The sequence below is a fragment of the Bufo gargarizans genome, chromosome 5, assembly GCF_014858855.1.
Source record: "Bufo gargarizans isolate SCDJY-AF-19 chromosome 5, ASM1485885v1, whole genome shotgun sequence".
Lineage (NCBI taxonomy): Eukaryota > Metazoa > Chordata > Amphibia > Anura > Bufonidae > Bufo > Bufo gargarizans.
Window position 1 is genome coordinate 89,164,721 of NC_058084.1, and position 14,588 is coordinate 89,179,308.

General features: G+C 45.7%; 1 protein-coding gene across 1 annotated transcript in view; it reads left to right on the forward strand.

Annotated features, from left to right (window-relative positions):
* RGS22 (regulator of G protein signaling 22) overlaps nt 1-14,588 on the forward strand; it is a 141,141-nt gene that overhangs the window by 27,342 nt on the left and 99,211 nt on the right. Inside the window, exon 6 of the mRNA XM_044294827.1 lies at nt 9,998-10,163. Coding sequence (XP_044150762.1) covers nt 9,998-10,163 — 166 coding nt within the window. The remainder of the gene's footprint in view (nt 1-9,997; nt 10,164-14,588) is intronic.

Consider the following 14,588-nt stretch of genomic DNA (forward strand, 5'->3'; position numbering starts at 1 on the left):
GTGCCAGTAACAAGAGCCCCCCATGTGCCAGTAACAAGAGCCCCCCCATGTGCCAGTAACAAGAGCCCCCCCATGTGCCAGTAACAAGAGCCCCCCATGTGCCAGTAACAAGAGCCCCATGTGCCAATAACAAACTCCCCATGTGCTAGTAACAAGAGATCCCATCACGTGCCAGTAATAAGAGCCCCCATCACTTGCCAGTAATAAGAGCCCCCATCACGTGCCAGTAATAAGAGCCCCCCAATGTGCCAGTAATAAGAGCCCCCCATCATGTGCCAGTAATAACAGCCCCCCATGTGCCAGTAACAAGAGCCCCCCCATCATGTGCCAGTAACAAGAGCCCCCCATCATGTGCCAGTAACAAGAGCCCCCATCATGTGCCAGTAACAAGAGCCCCCCAATGTGCCAGTAACAAGAGCCCCCCATCACGTGCCAGTAATAAGAGCCCCCATCATGTGCCAGTAATAAGAGCCCCCCAATGTACCAGTTATAAGAGCCCAGTCCCCCATCACATGCCAGTAATAGGAGCCCCCCCAATGTGCCAGTAATAAAAGCCCTCCATCATGTGCCAGTAACAAGAGCCCTCCCATGTGCCAGTAACAAGAGCGTCGCCATTTGCTAGTAACAGGAGCCCTCCCATGTGCCAGTAACAAGAGCCCCCCTATGTGCCAGTAACAAGAGCCCCCCCATGTGCCAGTAACAAGAGCCCCCCCCATGTGCCAGTAACAAGAGCCCCCCCAATGTACCAGTAAAAAGAGCCCCCATCACGTGGCAGTAATAAGAGCCCCCATCATGTGCCAGTAATAAGAGCCCCCCATCATGTGCCAGTAATAAGAGCCCCCCAATGTGCCAGTAATAAGAGCCCAGTCCCCCATCACATGCCAGTAATAAGAGCCCCCCAATGTGCCAGTAATAAGAGCCCCCCATCATGTGCTAGTAACAAGAGCCCCCCATCATGTGCCAGTAACAAGAGCCTCCCCATGTGCCAGTAACAAGAGCCCCCCATGTGCCAGTAACAAGAGCCCCCCCATGTGCCAGTAACAAGAGCCCCCCGTGTGCCAGTAACAAGAGCCCCCCATGTGCCAGTAACAAACCCCCCATGTGCCAGTAACAAGAGCCCCCATCACGTGCCAGTAATAAGAGCCCCCCCAATGTGCCAGTAATAAGGGCCCCCCATCTTGTGCCAGTAATAACAGCCCCCCTATGTGCCAGTAACAAGAGCCCGCCCATGTGCCGGTAACAACAGCCCCCCCATGTGCCAGTAACAAGAGCCCCCCATCACGTGCCAGTAATAAGAGCCCCCATCACGTGCCAGTAATAATAGCCCCCCAATGTGCCAGTAATAATAGCCCCCCCATCATGTGCCAGTAACAAGAGCCCCTCCATGTGCCAGTAACAAGAGCCCCCCCATGTGCCAGTAAGAGCCCTTCTAATGTGCCTGTAAAACTATTGTACATATAAAAAAAAAAACACTTATACTTACCTCCATGTCAGCGAAGCGATGCCGGCCTGTGTCCCGCGCTGTATGGCTCAGGCGGCGAGATGACATAATCGCACTGCCTGTGCCGGCCTCTGATAGGCTGCAGGCACTAGGCCTGCAGCCTATCAGAGGAAGGGGAAGGGACACACCTCTCCCTCGCCTGCACTGTTGCACTAGCACAGGCATCTGTATCACTGTCCTGAGGACGGCGATACAGATGACTATGGAGATGAGCGCAATGGAAGCACTCATCTCCCTGTGCCCTGCGGCCGCTGCTCCCCACCCCTCCGAGCTGGGGGGGCACATGGGGGGGCACAGCGTGATGTAGGAGGGGCCGTGGCCCCCTCTGGCCCCCCCTTGGCGACGCCACTGCTTGTGAGAGCCCTGAATGGATCTCACAAATGGAAAACGTCAGTGTGAAAGTAGCCTTAGATGGAAACTTATAAAAAAAATCTGAAGTTTTAAACTTTACTGAAAGCTTAATCTCTTCTGTTCAGCACTGTGTAGTCAAGTGATATGCTATATTACAGGCTATCGCCACTGAATAATCTTCTACAATAAAATATTGCACAATTAGAAGAGGCTGTAAGGATTGCTCAGTGGTTAGAAATGTTGCCTCATAACACTATGGGGCACATTTATTAAGTCCAGTGTTTTAGACACCGGTCTTAATAAAGCCTTTCACTGGTGATGGATCCGCCGCAGTTATGTAGAAGCACCGGCCTCTACATAACTTCGATGGATCCACCGCTGCTTCTAAATGTAAGACAGCTTCCTAGCTGTCTTACATTTAGACCATTTTCTACACCTAAATTATTATTATTTTTTTAGACCTGGCGTGAGCGGGAAAAAGTCGCAGACAAAGCGTTTAAACTAAAGACAACATCTGTGTGGAGTTTGTTCCCTTATGTTTGCATGGCTTCATTAGTTTCCTCTCACACATCAAAAACATAGTGCCGGAATGCTGTCCAGTCTACTGGCAGCTTTTGCTGGACTGTTTTTTTTTAAACCATGTCCTATTTGAAGCCCCCCTGATGCACACCTAGAGTAGAAACTCCATAAAAGTGACCCCATCTAAGAAACTACACCCCTCAAGGTATTAAAAACAGATTTTACAAACGTCGTTAACCCTTTAGGTGTTCCACAAGAATTAATAGAAAATAGAGATACAATTTCAAAATTTCACTTTTTTGGCAGATTTTCCATTTTAATAATTTTTTTCCAGTTACAAAGCAAGGGTTAACAGCCAAACCAAACTCAATATTTATGTATTTGTTTACAAAAAAAAACACCCCATATGTGGTCGTAAACCACTGTACGGGCACATGGCAGGGCACAGAAGGAAAGGAATGCCATACGGTTTTTGGAAGGCAGATTTTGCTGGACTGGTTCTTTTGACACCATGTCCCATTTGAAGCCCCCCTGATGCACCCCTAGAGTAGAAACTCCAAAAAAGTGGCCCCATTTTAGAAACTACGGGATAGGGTGGCAGTATTGTTGGTACTAGTTTAGGGTACATATGATTTTTGGTTGCTCTATATTACACTTTTTGTGAGGCAAGATAACAAGAAATAGCTGTTTTGGCACCGTTTTTATTTTCTGTTATTTGCAACATTCATCTGACAGGTTAGATCATGTGATATTTTTAGAGACCAGGTTGTCACGGATGCGGCGATACCTAATATGTATACTTTTTTTTTTATGTTTGTTTTACACAATAATTTCATTTTTGAAGCAAAAAAAATCATGTTTTAGTGTTTCGATAGTCTGAGAGCCATAATTTTTTCAGTTTTTTGGAGATTACCTTGGGTAGGGTATGATTTTTGCGCGATTAGATGACGGTTTTATTGGCACTATTTTGGGGTGCGTGTGACTTTTGATCGCTTGCTATTACACTTTTTGTGATGTAAGGTGACAAAAAATGGTTTATTTAGCACAGTTTTTATTTTTTACGGTGTTCATCTGAGGGGTTATGTGATATGTTTATAGAGCCGGTCTATACGGACGCGGTTTATACGGATACCTAAAATACTTCGTGCCTAGTATACTTATTTTTTCCCCCTATTTTTTACCAATTTTTTTTACTTTATTTGGGGAAAATGACATTTTTGTTTATTTTTACTTGAAACTTAAATTTTTTGGGGGGGAAACTTTATTTTTTCAACTTTTATTTTCACTTTATTTTTTGTCTCACTTTGGGACTTGAACTTTGGGGGGTATATTCCTTTACAATGCATTCCAATACTTCTGTATTGGAATGCATTGGCTGTATGAGTAATACTGTGTGTATTACTCATACAGCTTCCGGCCTGTGAGATCCAGGGGGCTGGATCTCACAGGCTCATCACCAGAAGGCAGCGCGATGCCTTCCTTAGACATCGCGCTGCCTTCCATGCCATCGGATCCCCCTGTCACGAGGGTGTCAAGAGCCACGCCTGACTCCGTTGTACCCGGGGTCAGGAGGTCGCAGCGGTTGGCTGCACGCTCTATGTAAGATAGGGATGTTTCCTTATTGTAGCTTTCTGGGTTTGCTTTGCGAACCCTTTTGGCTCACTCAGGGATCCGTAGCTCCTTCTCTCAGCTGTTCCTTGTCCAGCACTCCCAATCCTCCTTATATTCCCCTCTCACACTTCTCTGGTTGCCAGATATAGAGCTTCCTGCCTGGACATCTATTCTGACCCACTGGAGCTGTGTTGCTGCGTTCTCTGGTAGTTGATCCAGAACGTTTCCCTCCGGATCCCTGTTGGAGCTTTGTGGACAGTTGTTGTCGTCCACCTGGGTGTTTGTGTTTGTCTGTGTTTGTCTGTCCTCTCCCTGGTGTTTCCCTCTTAGTGTCAGTGGTGAGGACTAGCGATCCCACCGGCCCGTTCATTATCTAGGGTTCATTTCAGGGAAAGCCAGGGTTTAGGCACGTGATCGCCGCACGGGTGAGGAACCCGTCTAGGGACGTCAGGGCAGTCAGGTGCCAGCCGCAAGGAGAGTTAGGGGTCACCACCTTTCCCTCTCCCTTGGGCAGGACTTTCCCTTTTTCCTCCCTGTGCGTGTTGCCGGTCATTACATTATATCTGGCCCTTATTTTTGCCTACTTAGAATCCAGTATGGATCAAATTGCTGCTCTGTCTGAACAATCTCATGGCCTGTCTTTGGAGGTGGCAGGATTGAAGGCGTCGGTCCTCCAGCAACAGCAGCAATTACAACAGACCGCAAGTCCAGCGGTTGCTACTGGTAACCAGGTTGTTGCGGAACCCAAGGTCCCTCTCCCTGACAGATTTTCTGGGGGAAGGGACAAGTTTCTGATTTTCCGTGAGGCCTGTAAATTATACTTTAAACTGCGCCCTTACTCCTCCGGTAATGAAGAACAGCGGGTGGGGGTTGTTATTTCCCTGTTGCAGGGGGACCCGCAGTCCTGGGCGTTCTCTTTACCTACTGATTCTCAGGCGTTTCGGTCAGTGGATGAGTTTTTCGGGGCCTTGGGTCTCATATATGACGACCCTGACCGAGTCGCACTGGCTGAATCAAAATTACGGAGACTCCTACAAGGAGAGCGGCCGGTAGAGGAGTATTGCTCTGACTTCCGTAGATGGGCTACGGATACCCAATGGAACGACCCGGCTCTCAGGAGTCAGTTCTGCTCTGGGTTATCCGAAAGGGTTAAGGATGCGCTTGCGTTATATGAGACCCCCTTTTCCCTTGATGCGGTTATGTCCCTTTCTATCCGTATAGATAGACGTCTTAGGGACAGGTTGAAAAAACCGGAGCCATTGGTAACCCCTCCCAAGCAGCAGTTAGTCTGTACGGACTTAGACGAGCCAATGCAGCTAGGAGGAACTACTCATCAGGTCCGTCCTCCTGAGGTTCGCCGTAGGCGTGGGGTTTGTTTTTTTTGTGGGGAGAGGGGTCATTTCATTAATGTCTGTCCTTCTTTCCTCAGAAACAAAAAAACTTCGGAAAACTACTAACCCCAGGCTGTGCGGAGGATGTCAGCCGGGGGGTATACGTTTCCTCCATACGTACATCACAATTTGTGTTGCCAGCGGTTATTGTTTTTGGTGATAAGACAGAGACTATTTCTTTCTTTCTAGACAGTGGAGCAGGGGTAAATTTGATAGATGCCCATTTTGCCTGCACTATGGGTTTGTCTCTCTGTACACTACAGAGACCTATTCCCATATTTGCTATTGATTCTGCTCCTCTGTCTCAGAGAAACCTCACTCACATTGTCCATAACTTACACCTTTGGGTAGGGGACCACCATAACGAGATGCTCTCATGTTATGTTCTGGAGGGGCTTCCCACTCCGGTAGTGCTGGGCCTTCCCTGGTTGGTAGCGCACAATCCAGTGGTGGATTGGCAGGCCAGGGAGATATCGGAGTGGAGTGAGCCGTGCAGAGAAAATTGCTTAAATAGCAATTGCTTAGTCGCCTCCATAGCTACCCTACCTACTTTTGTTTCGGACTTTGAGGACGTTTTTTCTGAAAAGGGTTGTCAGAAGTTACCACCTCATCGTCCTTATGATTGCCCGGTTAACCTTATTCCTGGCGCAAAATTACCCAAGACCAGGTTATATAATCTTTCAGGTCCAGAGAGACAAGCCATAAAGGATTATATCTCCGAGAGTTTGGCTAAGGGACACATCAGACCCTCTTCTTCACCCGTGGCTGCAGGGTTTTTCTTCGTTAAAAAGAAAGATGGGGGCCTGCGTCCTTGCCTAGATTTTCGTGAATTAAATCGGATAACCATCCGAGACCCATACCCTCTTCCTCTCATTCCTGACCTGTTTAACCAGATTGCGGGTGCTAGGTGGTTCTCCAAACTCGATCTTAGGGGGGCCTACAATCTGATTCGTATTAAAGAGGGGGATGAGTGGAAAACAGCTTTTAACACCCCTGAGGGGCATTATGAAAATCTAGTTATGCCTTTCGGCCTGACCAATGCTCCTGCCGTCTTCCAACACTTCGTTAATGACATTTTTAGTCATCTAATCGGCAGGTTTGTGGTAATATACCTAGATGATATTTTAATTTATTCGTCTGATCAGAGAACACATGAGGAGCATGTCAGACAAGTACTACAGGTCCTACGGACGAATGAATTATATGCTAAAATTGAAAAATTTGTTTTTGCCGTTCAGGAGATACAATTCCTAGGTTATTATTTATCTGCGTCAGGTTTCCGTATGGATCCTAGGAAGGTCCAGGCAATTTTAGATTGGGATCTTCCTGAGAACCTCAAAGCATTACAACGGTTCTTGGGCTTCGCGAATTTCTATAGGAAATTCATTAAAAATTATTCGGTGATCGTAAAACCCCTTACTGACATGACTAGGAAGGGGACTGATTTTTCTAAATGGTCTGACGCCGCTAAAGTTGCTTTTTCCTCTCTAAAAGAGAGGTTTACCTCAGCACCTGTACTAATCCAACCTGATGTCTCTCAGCCTTTTATTGTTGAAGTCGATGCATCAGAGGTGGGAGTGGGGGCTGTACTGTCTCAGGGTCCGTCTCCTGGCAAATGGCGTCCTTGTGCTTTCTTTTCTAAAAAACCATCTGCAGCAGAACAGAACTACGATATTGGCAATAGGGAACTGTTAGCTATTAAACTTGCGTTTGAGGAGTGGCGTCACTTCTTAGAGGGTGCAGTCCACCCCGTCACTGTGTTTACGGACCACAAAAATCTGCTGTACCTCGAATCAGCTAAGTGTCTCACCCCTAGACAGGCTAGGTGGTTGCTATTTTTTACCAGGTTTAACTTTGTGATTACCTATCGTCCTGGGGCAAAAAATACCAAGGCTGATGCACTATCTCGTTGTTTCCTTGGAGGGGGTAATGTGAGTGATCCGGTGCCCATTCTTCAAAGAGGAGTGGTTGTCTCTGCGGTACACTCTGCTTTGGAGGGGAAGGTGTTAGAGGCCCAGGGGGATGCCCCGGTCTCTTGCCCCTCAGAGAAATTGTTTGTACCGTTGAACCAAGTCTCAAATTATTAAAGGAACATCATAATTCGGCACTTGCTGGGCACCCGGGTGGTAAAGCAACCTTGGAGCTATTGTCTCGTCGTTTTTGGTGGCCAAGGTTGCGTCAGGATGTATTGGATTTTGTGTCTTCTTGTTTTACCTGTGCGCGCGCAAAAGTTTCACATACACGTCCTGCAGGGTCTCTATTACCACTCGTCATTCCCAATAGACCATGGACACATCTGTCTATGGATTTTATCACTGACTTACCTTTGTCTGCAGGTAAAACAGTTATTTTGGTAGTAGTGGACAGGTTTAGCAAAATGGCACACTTCATTGCGTTACCCGCACTACCTAATGCTAAAACTCTTGCTCAGGTATTCGTCAGTGAGATCGTGAACCCACTTTATTTCTAAATTTTGGAAAGCTTTTTGTTCCCGTTTGGGGGTTCACTTGTCCTTTTCCTCAGCTTTCCATCCTCAGTCGAATGGACAGACTGAGCGTACCAACCAAAACCTGGAGACATATCTAAGATGTTTTGTGTCTGAAAACCAAGAGTTGTGGTCGTCATATTTACCCTTAGCTGAGTTTGCCATAAATAATCGCCGTCAGGAATCCACTGGCAAGTCACCATTTCTTGGTGCATATGGTTTTCATCCCCAATTTTGTACTTTCAAAGAGGGGGGGTCTTCTGGGGTTCCCGAAGAGGAACGGTTTTCGTCATCTCTTTCATCGGTATGGCAGAAGGTGCAAGCTAACTTGAAAAATATGGGAGGTAAATACAAATGCATGGCTGATAAGAGACGGTCGCCAGGTCCGGACCTAGGAGTGAATGACTATGTGTGGTTATCTACTAGGAATATCAAATTGAAGGTTCCCTCTTGGAAACTGGGTCCTAGGTTTATTGGTCCGTACAAGATTGTAGCCATCATCAACCCCGTGGCTTTTCGCCTGGAGTTGCCTCAGACTTTTAAAATCCATAATGTCTTTCATAAGTCGTTACTCAAAAAATATGTTCCACCTCTAGAACCGTCACCGCTGCCACCCCCTCCTGTTGTCGTGGATGGTAATTTAGAATTTCAGATATCCAAAATTATTAATTCTCGTCGGGTCCGCCGCTCTCTCCAATATCTGGTGCACTGGAGAGGTTACGGTCCCGAGGAAAGAATGTGGGTTCCTGCGTCTGAGGTAAACGCCGACAGACTAGTTCGGATTTTTCATGCCTCTCATCCTGAGAGACCTGGTCCTGAGTGTCCAGAGGCCCCTCGTAGAGAGGGGGGTACTGTCACGAGGGTGTCAAGAGCCACGCCTGACTCCGTTGTACCCGGGGTCAGGAGGTCGCAGCGGTTGGCTGCACGCTCTATGTAAGATAGGGATGTTTCCTTATTGTAGCTTTCTGGGTTTGCTTTGCGTACCCTTTTGGCTCACTCAGGGATCCGTAGCTCCTTCTCTCAGCTGTTCCTTGTCCAGCACTCCCAATCCTCCTTATATTCCCCTCTCACACTTCTCTGGTTGCCAGATATAGAGCTTCCTGCCTGGACATCTATTCTGACCCACTGGAGCTGTGTTGCTGCGTTCTCTGGTAGTTGATCCAGAACGCTACCCTCCGGATCCCTGTTGGACCTTTGTGGACAGTTGTTGTCGTCCACCTGGGTGTTTGTGTTTGTCTGTGTTTGTCTGTCCTCTCCCTGGTGTTTCCCTCTTAGTGTCAGTGGTGAGGACTAGCGATCCCACCGGCCCGTTCATTATCTAGGGTTCATTTCAGGGAAAGCCAGGGTTTAGGCACGTGATCGCCGCACGGGTGAGGAACCCGTCTAGGGACGTCAGGGCAGTCAGGTGCCAGCCGCAAGGAGAGTTAGGGGTCACCACCTTTCCCTCTCCCTTGGGCAGGACTTTCCCTTTTTCCTCCCTGTGCGTGTTGCCGGTCATTACACCCCCCTACAGCGGCATGGGGACCCGATGGCACCGCCGCAACCGCAGGGATCCGCTGAAAATACGGACGACGTCCGTGTGCATTTCCAGGGAACAGCTGGCCCTAATAGAACAGTCCTATCCTTGTCTGTAATGCGGATAATAATAGGACATATTTTATTTTTTTGCGGAACGGGCATACAGACATATGGAATGCACACAGAGTAGCTTCCATTTTTTGCGGACACATTGAAATGAATGGTTCCACATATGGTCCGCAAAAAAAAACGGAACAGACATGGAAAGAAAATACGTTCGTGTGCCTGAGCCCTTAGATTGATAGTCCAATGAGATACATGAAGTGATGTGAGTGATGACATTCTCTCTATAGCGCTGTGGAATATGTTGGCGGCATATAAAATGAACCATAAAAGTTATTTTAAAAATTCACACAATGCATGTTGCAAATTTTTGAGCTTTTTATATCAAACTCCTAAATTCTAGAGTGAATTCTGAACTGAAACTTTGTGAATGCAGCAGATTTCTTGCAGAAATCCGTTCCGTGCCTCTGCCTTTTGACAGTATGTATTTCTTGAGAATACCATTTTGTGCATTCCTATAATAATGATGCTCACGTGAACACTCTTCTGTAATTACAGACTTGCTAAGTTGTTGTCTCAGGTGAAAGTGAATAACACCGGAGTGAGTTTGGAGATTGATCCCCATTATCAGCCCTGGATGCTCAAAAAAGTAGTAGCTGCTTCCCCATCCCCCGAGACTGAGAATGAAGAAATTATGAAGAGGTTCTTTGTTACACTTGGTCAGGTAAAAACCTTTAAATTATTGTATGCAGAAGGATAAGACTTCAGTGAATTATCTGCAGTGTGTCACCCTTAAACCCTAACCAGATATTTTACAGACACCCCTGAAAGATAAATCCATGGTTTTGGTCTCTGATGTTCTCTCTTCTTTACCGCACTCTAATATGAACTCACAGAAGACTTGTCCTCCCGTCGAGTTTTCTCCAACATTTTTTATCTTCTCCACTTATTTTTCCTTTCCTAACTTTCCACTCATTCATTACTTAGTTTGGAATTTCAAAATGGAGGACAGGCATCCCTGATTTTCCCAAGACGTGAGAGTCCTAGATGGCGAATCATCACCTATGAGTTATTAAAGGAGTTGTCTGAGGTTTTTTTTCTACTAAAGTGCGGGGAGCCTGGTAAAAATATTTTAAAACCCTTCCTGCGCTTGTTCCGACCCAGCACTGTCACAGACATCTTCCTTGGGATGCAGCCAGTGACGTACTATTTGGCTGCAGCAGTGATGTTCCATAATCTGCTGCAGCCAATCACTGGCCTCACAGGCCTCGTACCATATTCCACTGAGGCCAGTGATTGGTTGCATATGTATAAAGAACACCACAGAAAGGAAAGGTACGTTTTTTTTAAATTATTTTACGAGGGTCAGGGGAATTTAGTAGAATAATACACCTTGTACAACCCTTTTATGCCATATCTTGTGGTTTACGCCATAACATGTCTGTAATTATTACAGTATTTAAGATTGACAAACTCAATAAATAATTAAGAATTTGTCTGCTTCACATAATCCCTTTTTTGGGGGGGAGATTTTCCTTGCAATAATTTTTAACATTTGCATTTAAGGCTCTCAACCTCTTCCACTCCGCCCCCCCTTCCTTGTTAAATGTATCAGCTTTTATTAAATGCAACTGTGCATAACTTTCCTCCCTCACTCTGTGTCTAGAATGCCAGCCTGGGCTGGTTGGCATTCTGAGATGGCTACAACGTAACAAGGTGCCCAGGTGGAGGGGGCCACTGCTGACACTTCGTAGGTTTCTCTGCTTGAACATGTAGCTCTTTTTCATATTTAGAACCATATTAACCTGAAGTATGATTACAGTGGCTTTTCTGAGCAAATTTCTGCTGCAGAAGTTGCTGTCTGCAGCACGAGTGAATGGGTTCACTAACACTCTGCTGGGCAGATTCTGCAAGTGAAATTCCAGACCAGATACTGAATGTGTGAACTTAGAATTAAAGACGAGGGAGGCAAAAGATGCAGGAATAATCTAAACAAATAAAACCAGGTGCAGGGATCAGTGGAAAACCCAGGATAGGAGATAAATATATAGGAAACAGTGTGTGATGCTGTTATGTTTAGGGGCACAGTGTGTGGTGGAATTATATTGAGGAATCACAGTGTGTGGTAGAAGATGTCATGGTGGTCTGGGATGGATAAAGAAGATACAGAAAGAGATCATCTAAAATCAGATAATTAGTCAATGAACGTAAATGTATATTCTGCTTCTGTGTTTGATCGGTAACACAAATCACTGCAAAAATGCACCAAAATGATACGCAACTGACAATACTAGCTAATTTCTCAAGCCGACTGTGAGGTAGAATAAAGCTGTGAGCTGCCCCCACAACAGACCATGTGACACAGAAGCTACCAGGTGCAAAAGAACGTTACCAGCAAAATGAAGTGGCACATTCCATACACATCAAGAAAAAACTCACTGAAAAAAGGGCCTAAACGGGTGGAAATGCTCCAAACCCAGACACTGTAGCCGCAGCGTGTCTATAACCAGGGGAGCAATTCCTCCACCTGCGGTACGCAGATAACGGCAATCCCCACCTGTTTAGGCCACTTTTTTTTTGTGAGTTTTTGTCCACTTCATTTTGTTGGTAACGTTCTTTTGCACCTGGTAGCTTCTGTGTCACAGGGTCTGTTGTGGGGGCGGCTCACAGCTTTATCCTACCTCACAGTGCATTGGTGATACCACTATGGAGGCATGTGAGACTTTGCCTGTGAGTTGGTTTCTAGCACTGTTCAGACCCTTTTCACACTCCACGGGCAGTTTAGTGGTAGGACCCCATGTGTGTTGAGACACCGTGACGTGGTGCATGAGGGGCTCCGATATGTTCCTGACTGGAGGATATTGGCAAAGTTCTCAGCTTTTAACATTGGCCTGAGGAATTAGCTAGTATTGTCAGTTGCGTATCATTTTGGTGCTTTTTTTGCAGTGATTTGTGTATGTACAGTGGCGGAAATAATTATTTGACCCCTCACTGATTTTGTAAGTTTGTCCAATGACAAAGAAATGAAAAGTCTCAGAACAGTATCATTTCAATGGTAGGTTTATTGTAACAGTGGCAGATAGCACATCAAAAGGAAAATCGAAAAAATAACTTTAAATAAAAGATAGCAACTGATTTGCATTTCATTGAGTGAAATAAGTATTTGAACCCTCTAACAAAAAAAGACTTAATACTTGGTGGAAAAACCCTTGTTTGCAAGCACAGAGGTCAAACGTTTCTTGTAATTGATGACCAAGTTTGCGCACATTTTAGGAGGAATGTTGGTCCACTCCTCTTTGCAGATCATCTCTAAATCCCTAAGGTTTCGAGGCTGTCTCTGTGCAACTCTGAGCTTGAGCTCCCTCCATAGGTTTTCGATTGGATTAAGGTCCGGAGACTGACTAGGCCACTCCATGACCTTAATGTGCTTCTTCTTGAGCCACTCCTTTGTTGCCTTTGCTGTATGTTTTGGGTCATTGTCGTGCTGGAACACCCATCCACGACCCATTTTCAGTTTCCTGGCAGAGGGAAGGAGGTTGTCGCTCAGGATTTCACGATACATGGCTCCGTCCATTTTCCCGTTTATGCGAATAAGTTGTCCTGTGCCCTTAGCAGAAAAACACCCCCAAAGCAAAATGTTTCCACCCCCATGCTTGACGGTGGGGACGGTGTTTTGGGGGTCATAGGCAGCATTTTTCTTCCTCCAAACACAGCGAGTTGAGTTAATGCCAAAGAGCTCTATTTTGGTCTCATCAGACCACAGCACCTTCTCCCAGTCACTCTCTGAATCATTCAGGTGTTCATTGGCAAACTTCAGACGGGCCTGCACATGTGCCTTCCTGAGCAGGGGGACCTTGCGAGCCCTGCAGGATTTTAATCCATTGCGGTGTAATGTGTTTCCAATGGTTTTCTTGGTGACTGTGGTCCCTGCTAATTTGAGGTCATTAACTAACTCCTCCCGTGTAGTTCTAGGATGCTTTTTCACCTTTCTCAGAACCATTGACACCCCACGAGGTGAGATCTTGCGTGGAGCCCCAGAGCGAGGTCGATTGATGGTCATTTTGTGCTCCTTCCATTTTCGAACAATCGCACCAACAGTTGTCACCTTCTCTCCCAGCTTCTTGCTAATGGTTTTGTAGCCCATTCCAGCCTTGTGCAGGTCTACAATTTTGTCTCTGACATCCTTGGACAGCTCTTTGGTCTTTCCCATGTTGGAGAGTTTGGAGTCTGCTTGATTGATTGATTCTGTGGACAGGTGTCTTTTATACAGGTGACTAGTTAAGACAGGTGTCCTTAATGAGGGTGACTAATTGAGTAGAAGTGTCTAACCACTCTGTGGGAGCCAGAACTCTTAATGGTTGGTAGGGGTTCAAATACTTATTTCACTCAATGAAATGCAAATCAGTTGCTATCTTTTATTTAAAGTTATTTTTTCGATTTTCCTTTTGATGTGCTATCTGCCACTGTTACAATAAACCTACCATTGAAATGATACTGTTCTGAGACTTTTCATTTCTTTGTCATTGGACAAACTTACAAAATCAGTGAGGGGTCAAATAATTATTTCCGCCACTGTATATATTTTTTCATCTGCACAATGTATCATTTTGTGTAAGATGTCCTTGTGGTGCATGCGGTCCGCCCCGGCATCCTCCATCGTACGCATTTTTTGCTGGGGATTGCCGTTATCTGCGGACCGCATGTGGAGGAATTGCTCCCCCGGTTATAGATGCGCTACAGTGTCTGGGTTTGGAGCATTTCCACTCGTGTAGGCCACTTTTTCTCAGTGAGAGTTTGTGTCTGATCTGTACCATAATTCTTTGTGTGTGTGTGTGTATATATATATATATATATATATATATATATATATATATATAAATATACAATATCTCACAAATATGAGTACACCCCTCACATTTTTGAAAATATTTTATAATATCTTTTCATGCAGATACACTGAAGATCTGACACTTTGATACAATATAAAGTAGTCAGTGTACAGTTTGTATAACAGTGTAAATGTGGCGTGCCTTCAAAATAACTCAACACACAGCCATTAATGTCTAAACCGCTGGCAACAAAAGTTAGTACACCCCTAAATGAAAATGGCCACATTGTGCCTAAAGTGTCAATATTTTTTGTGGCCACC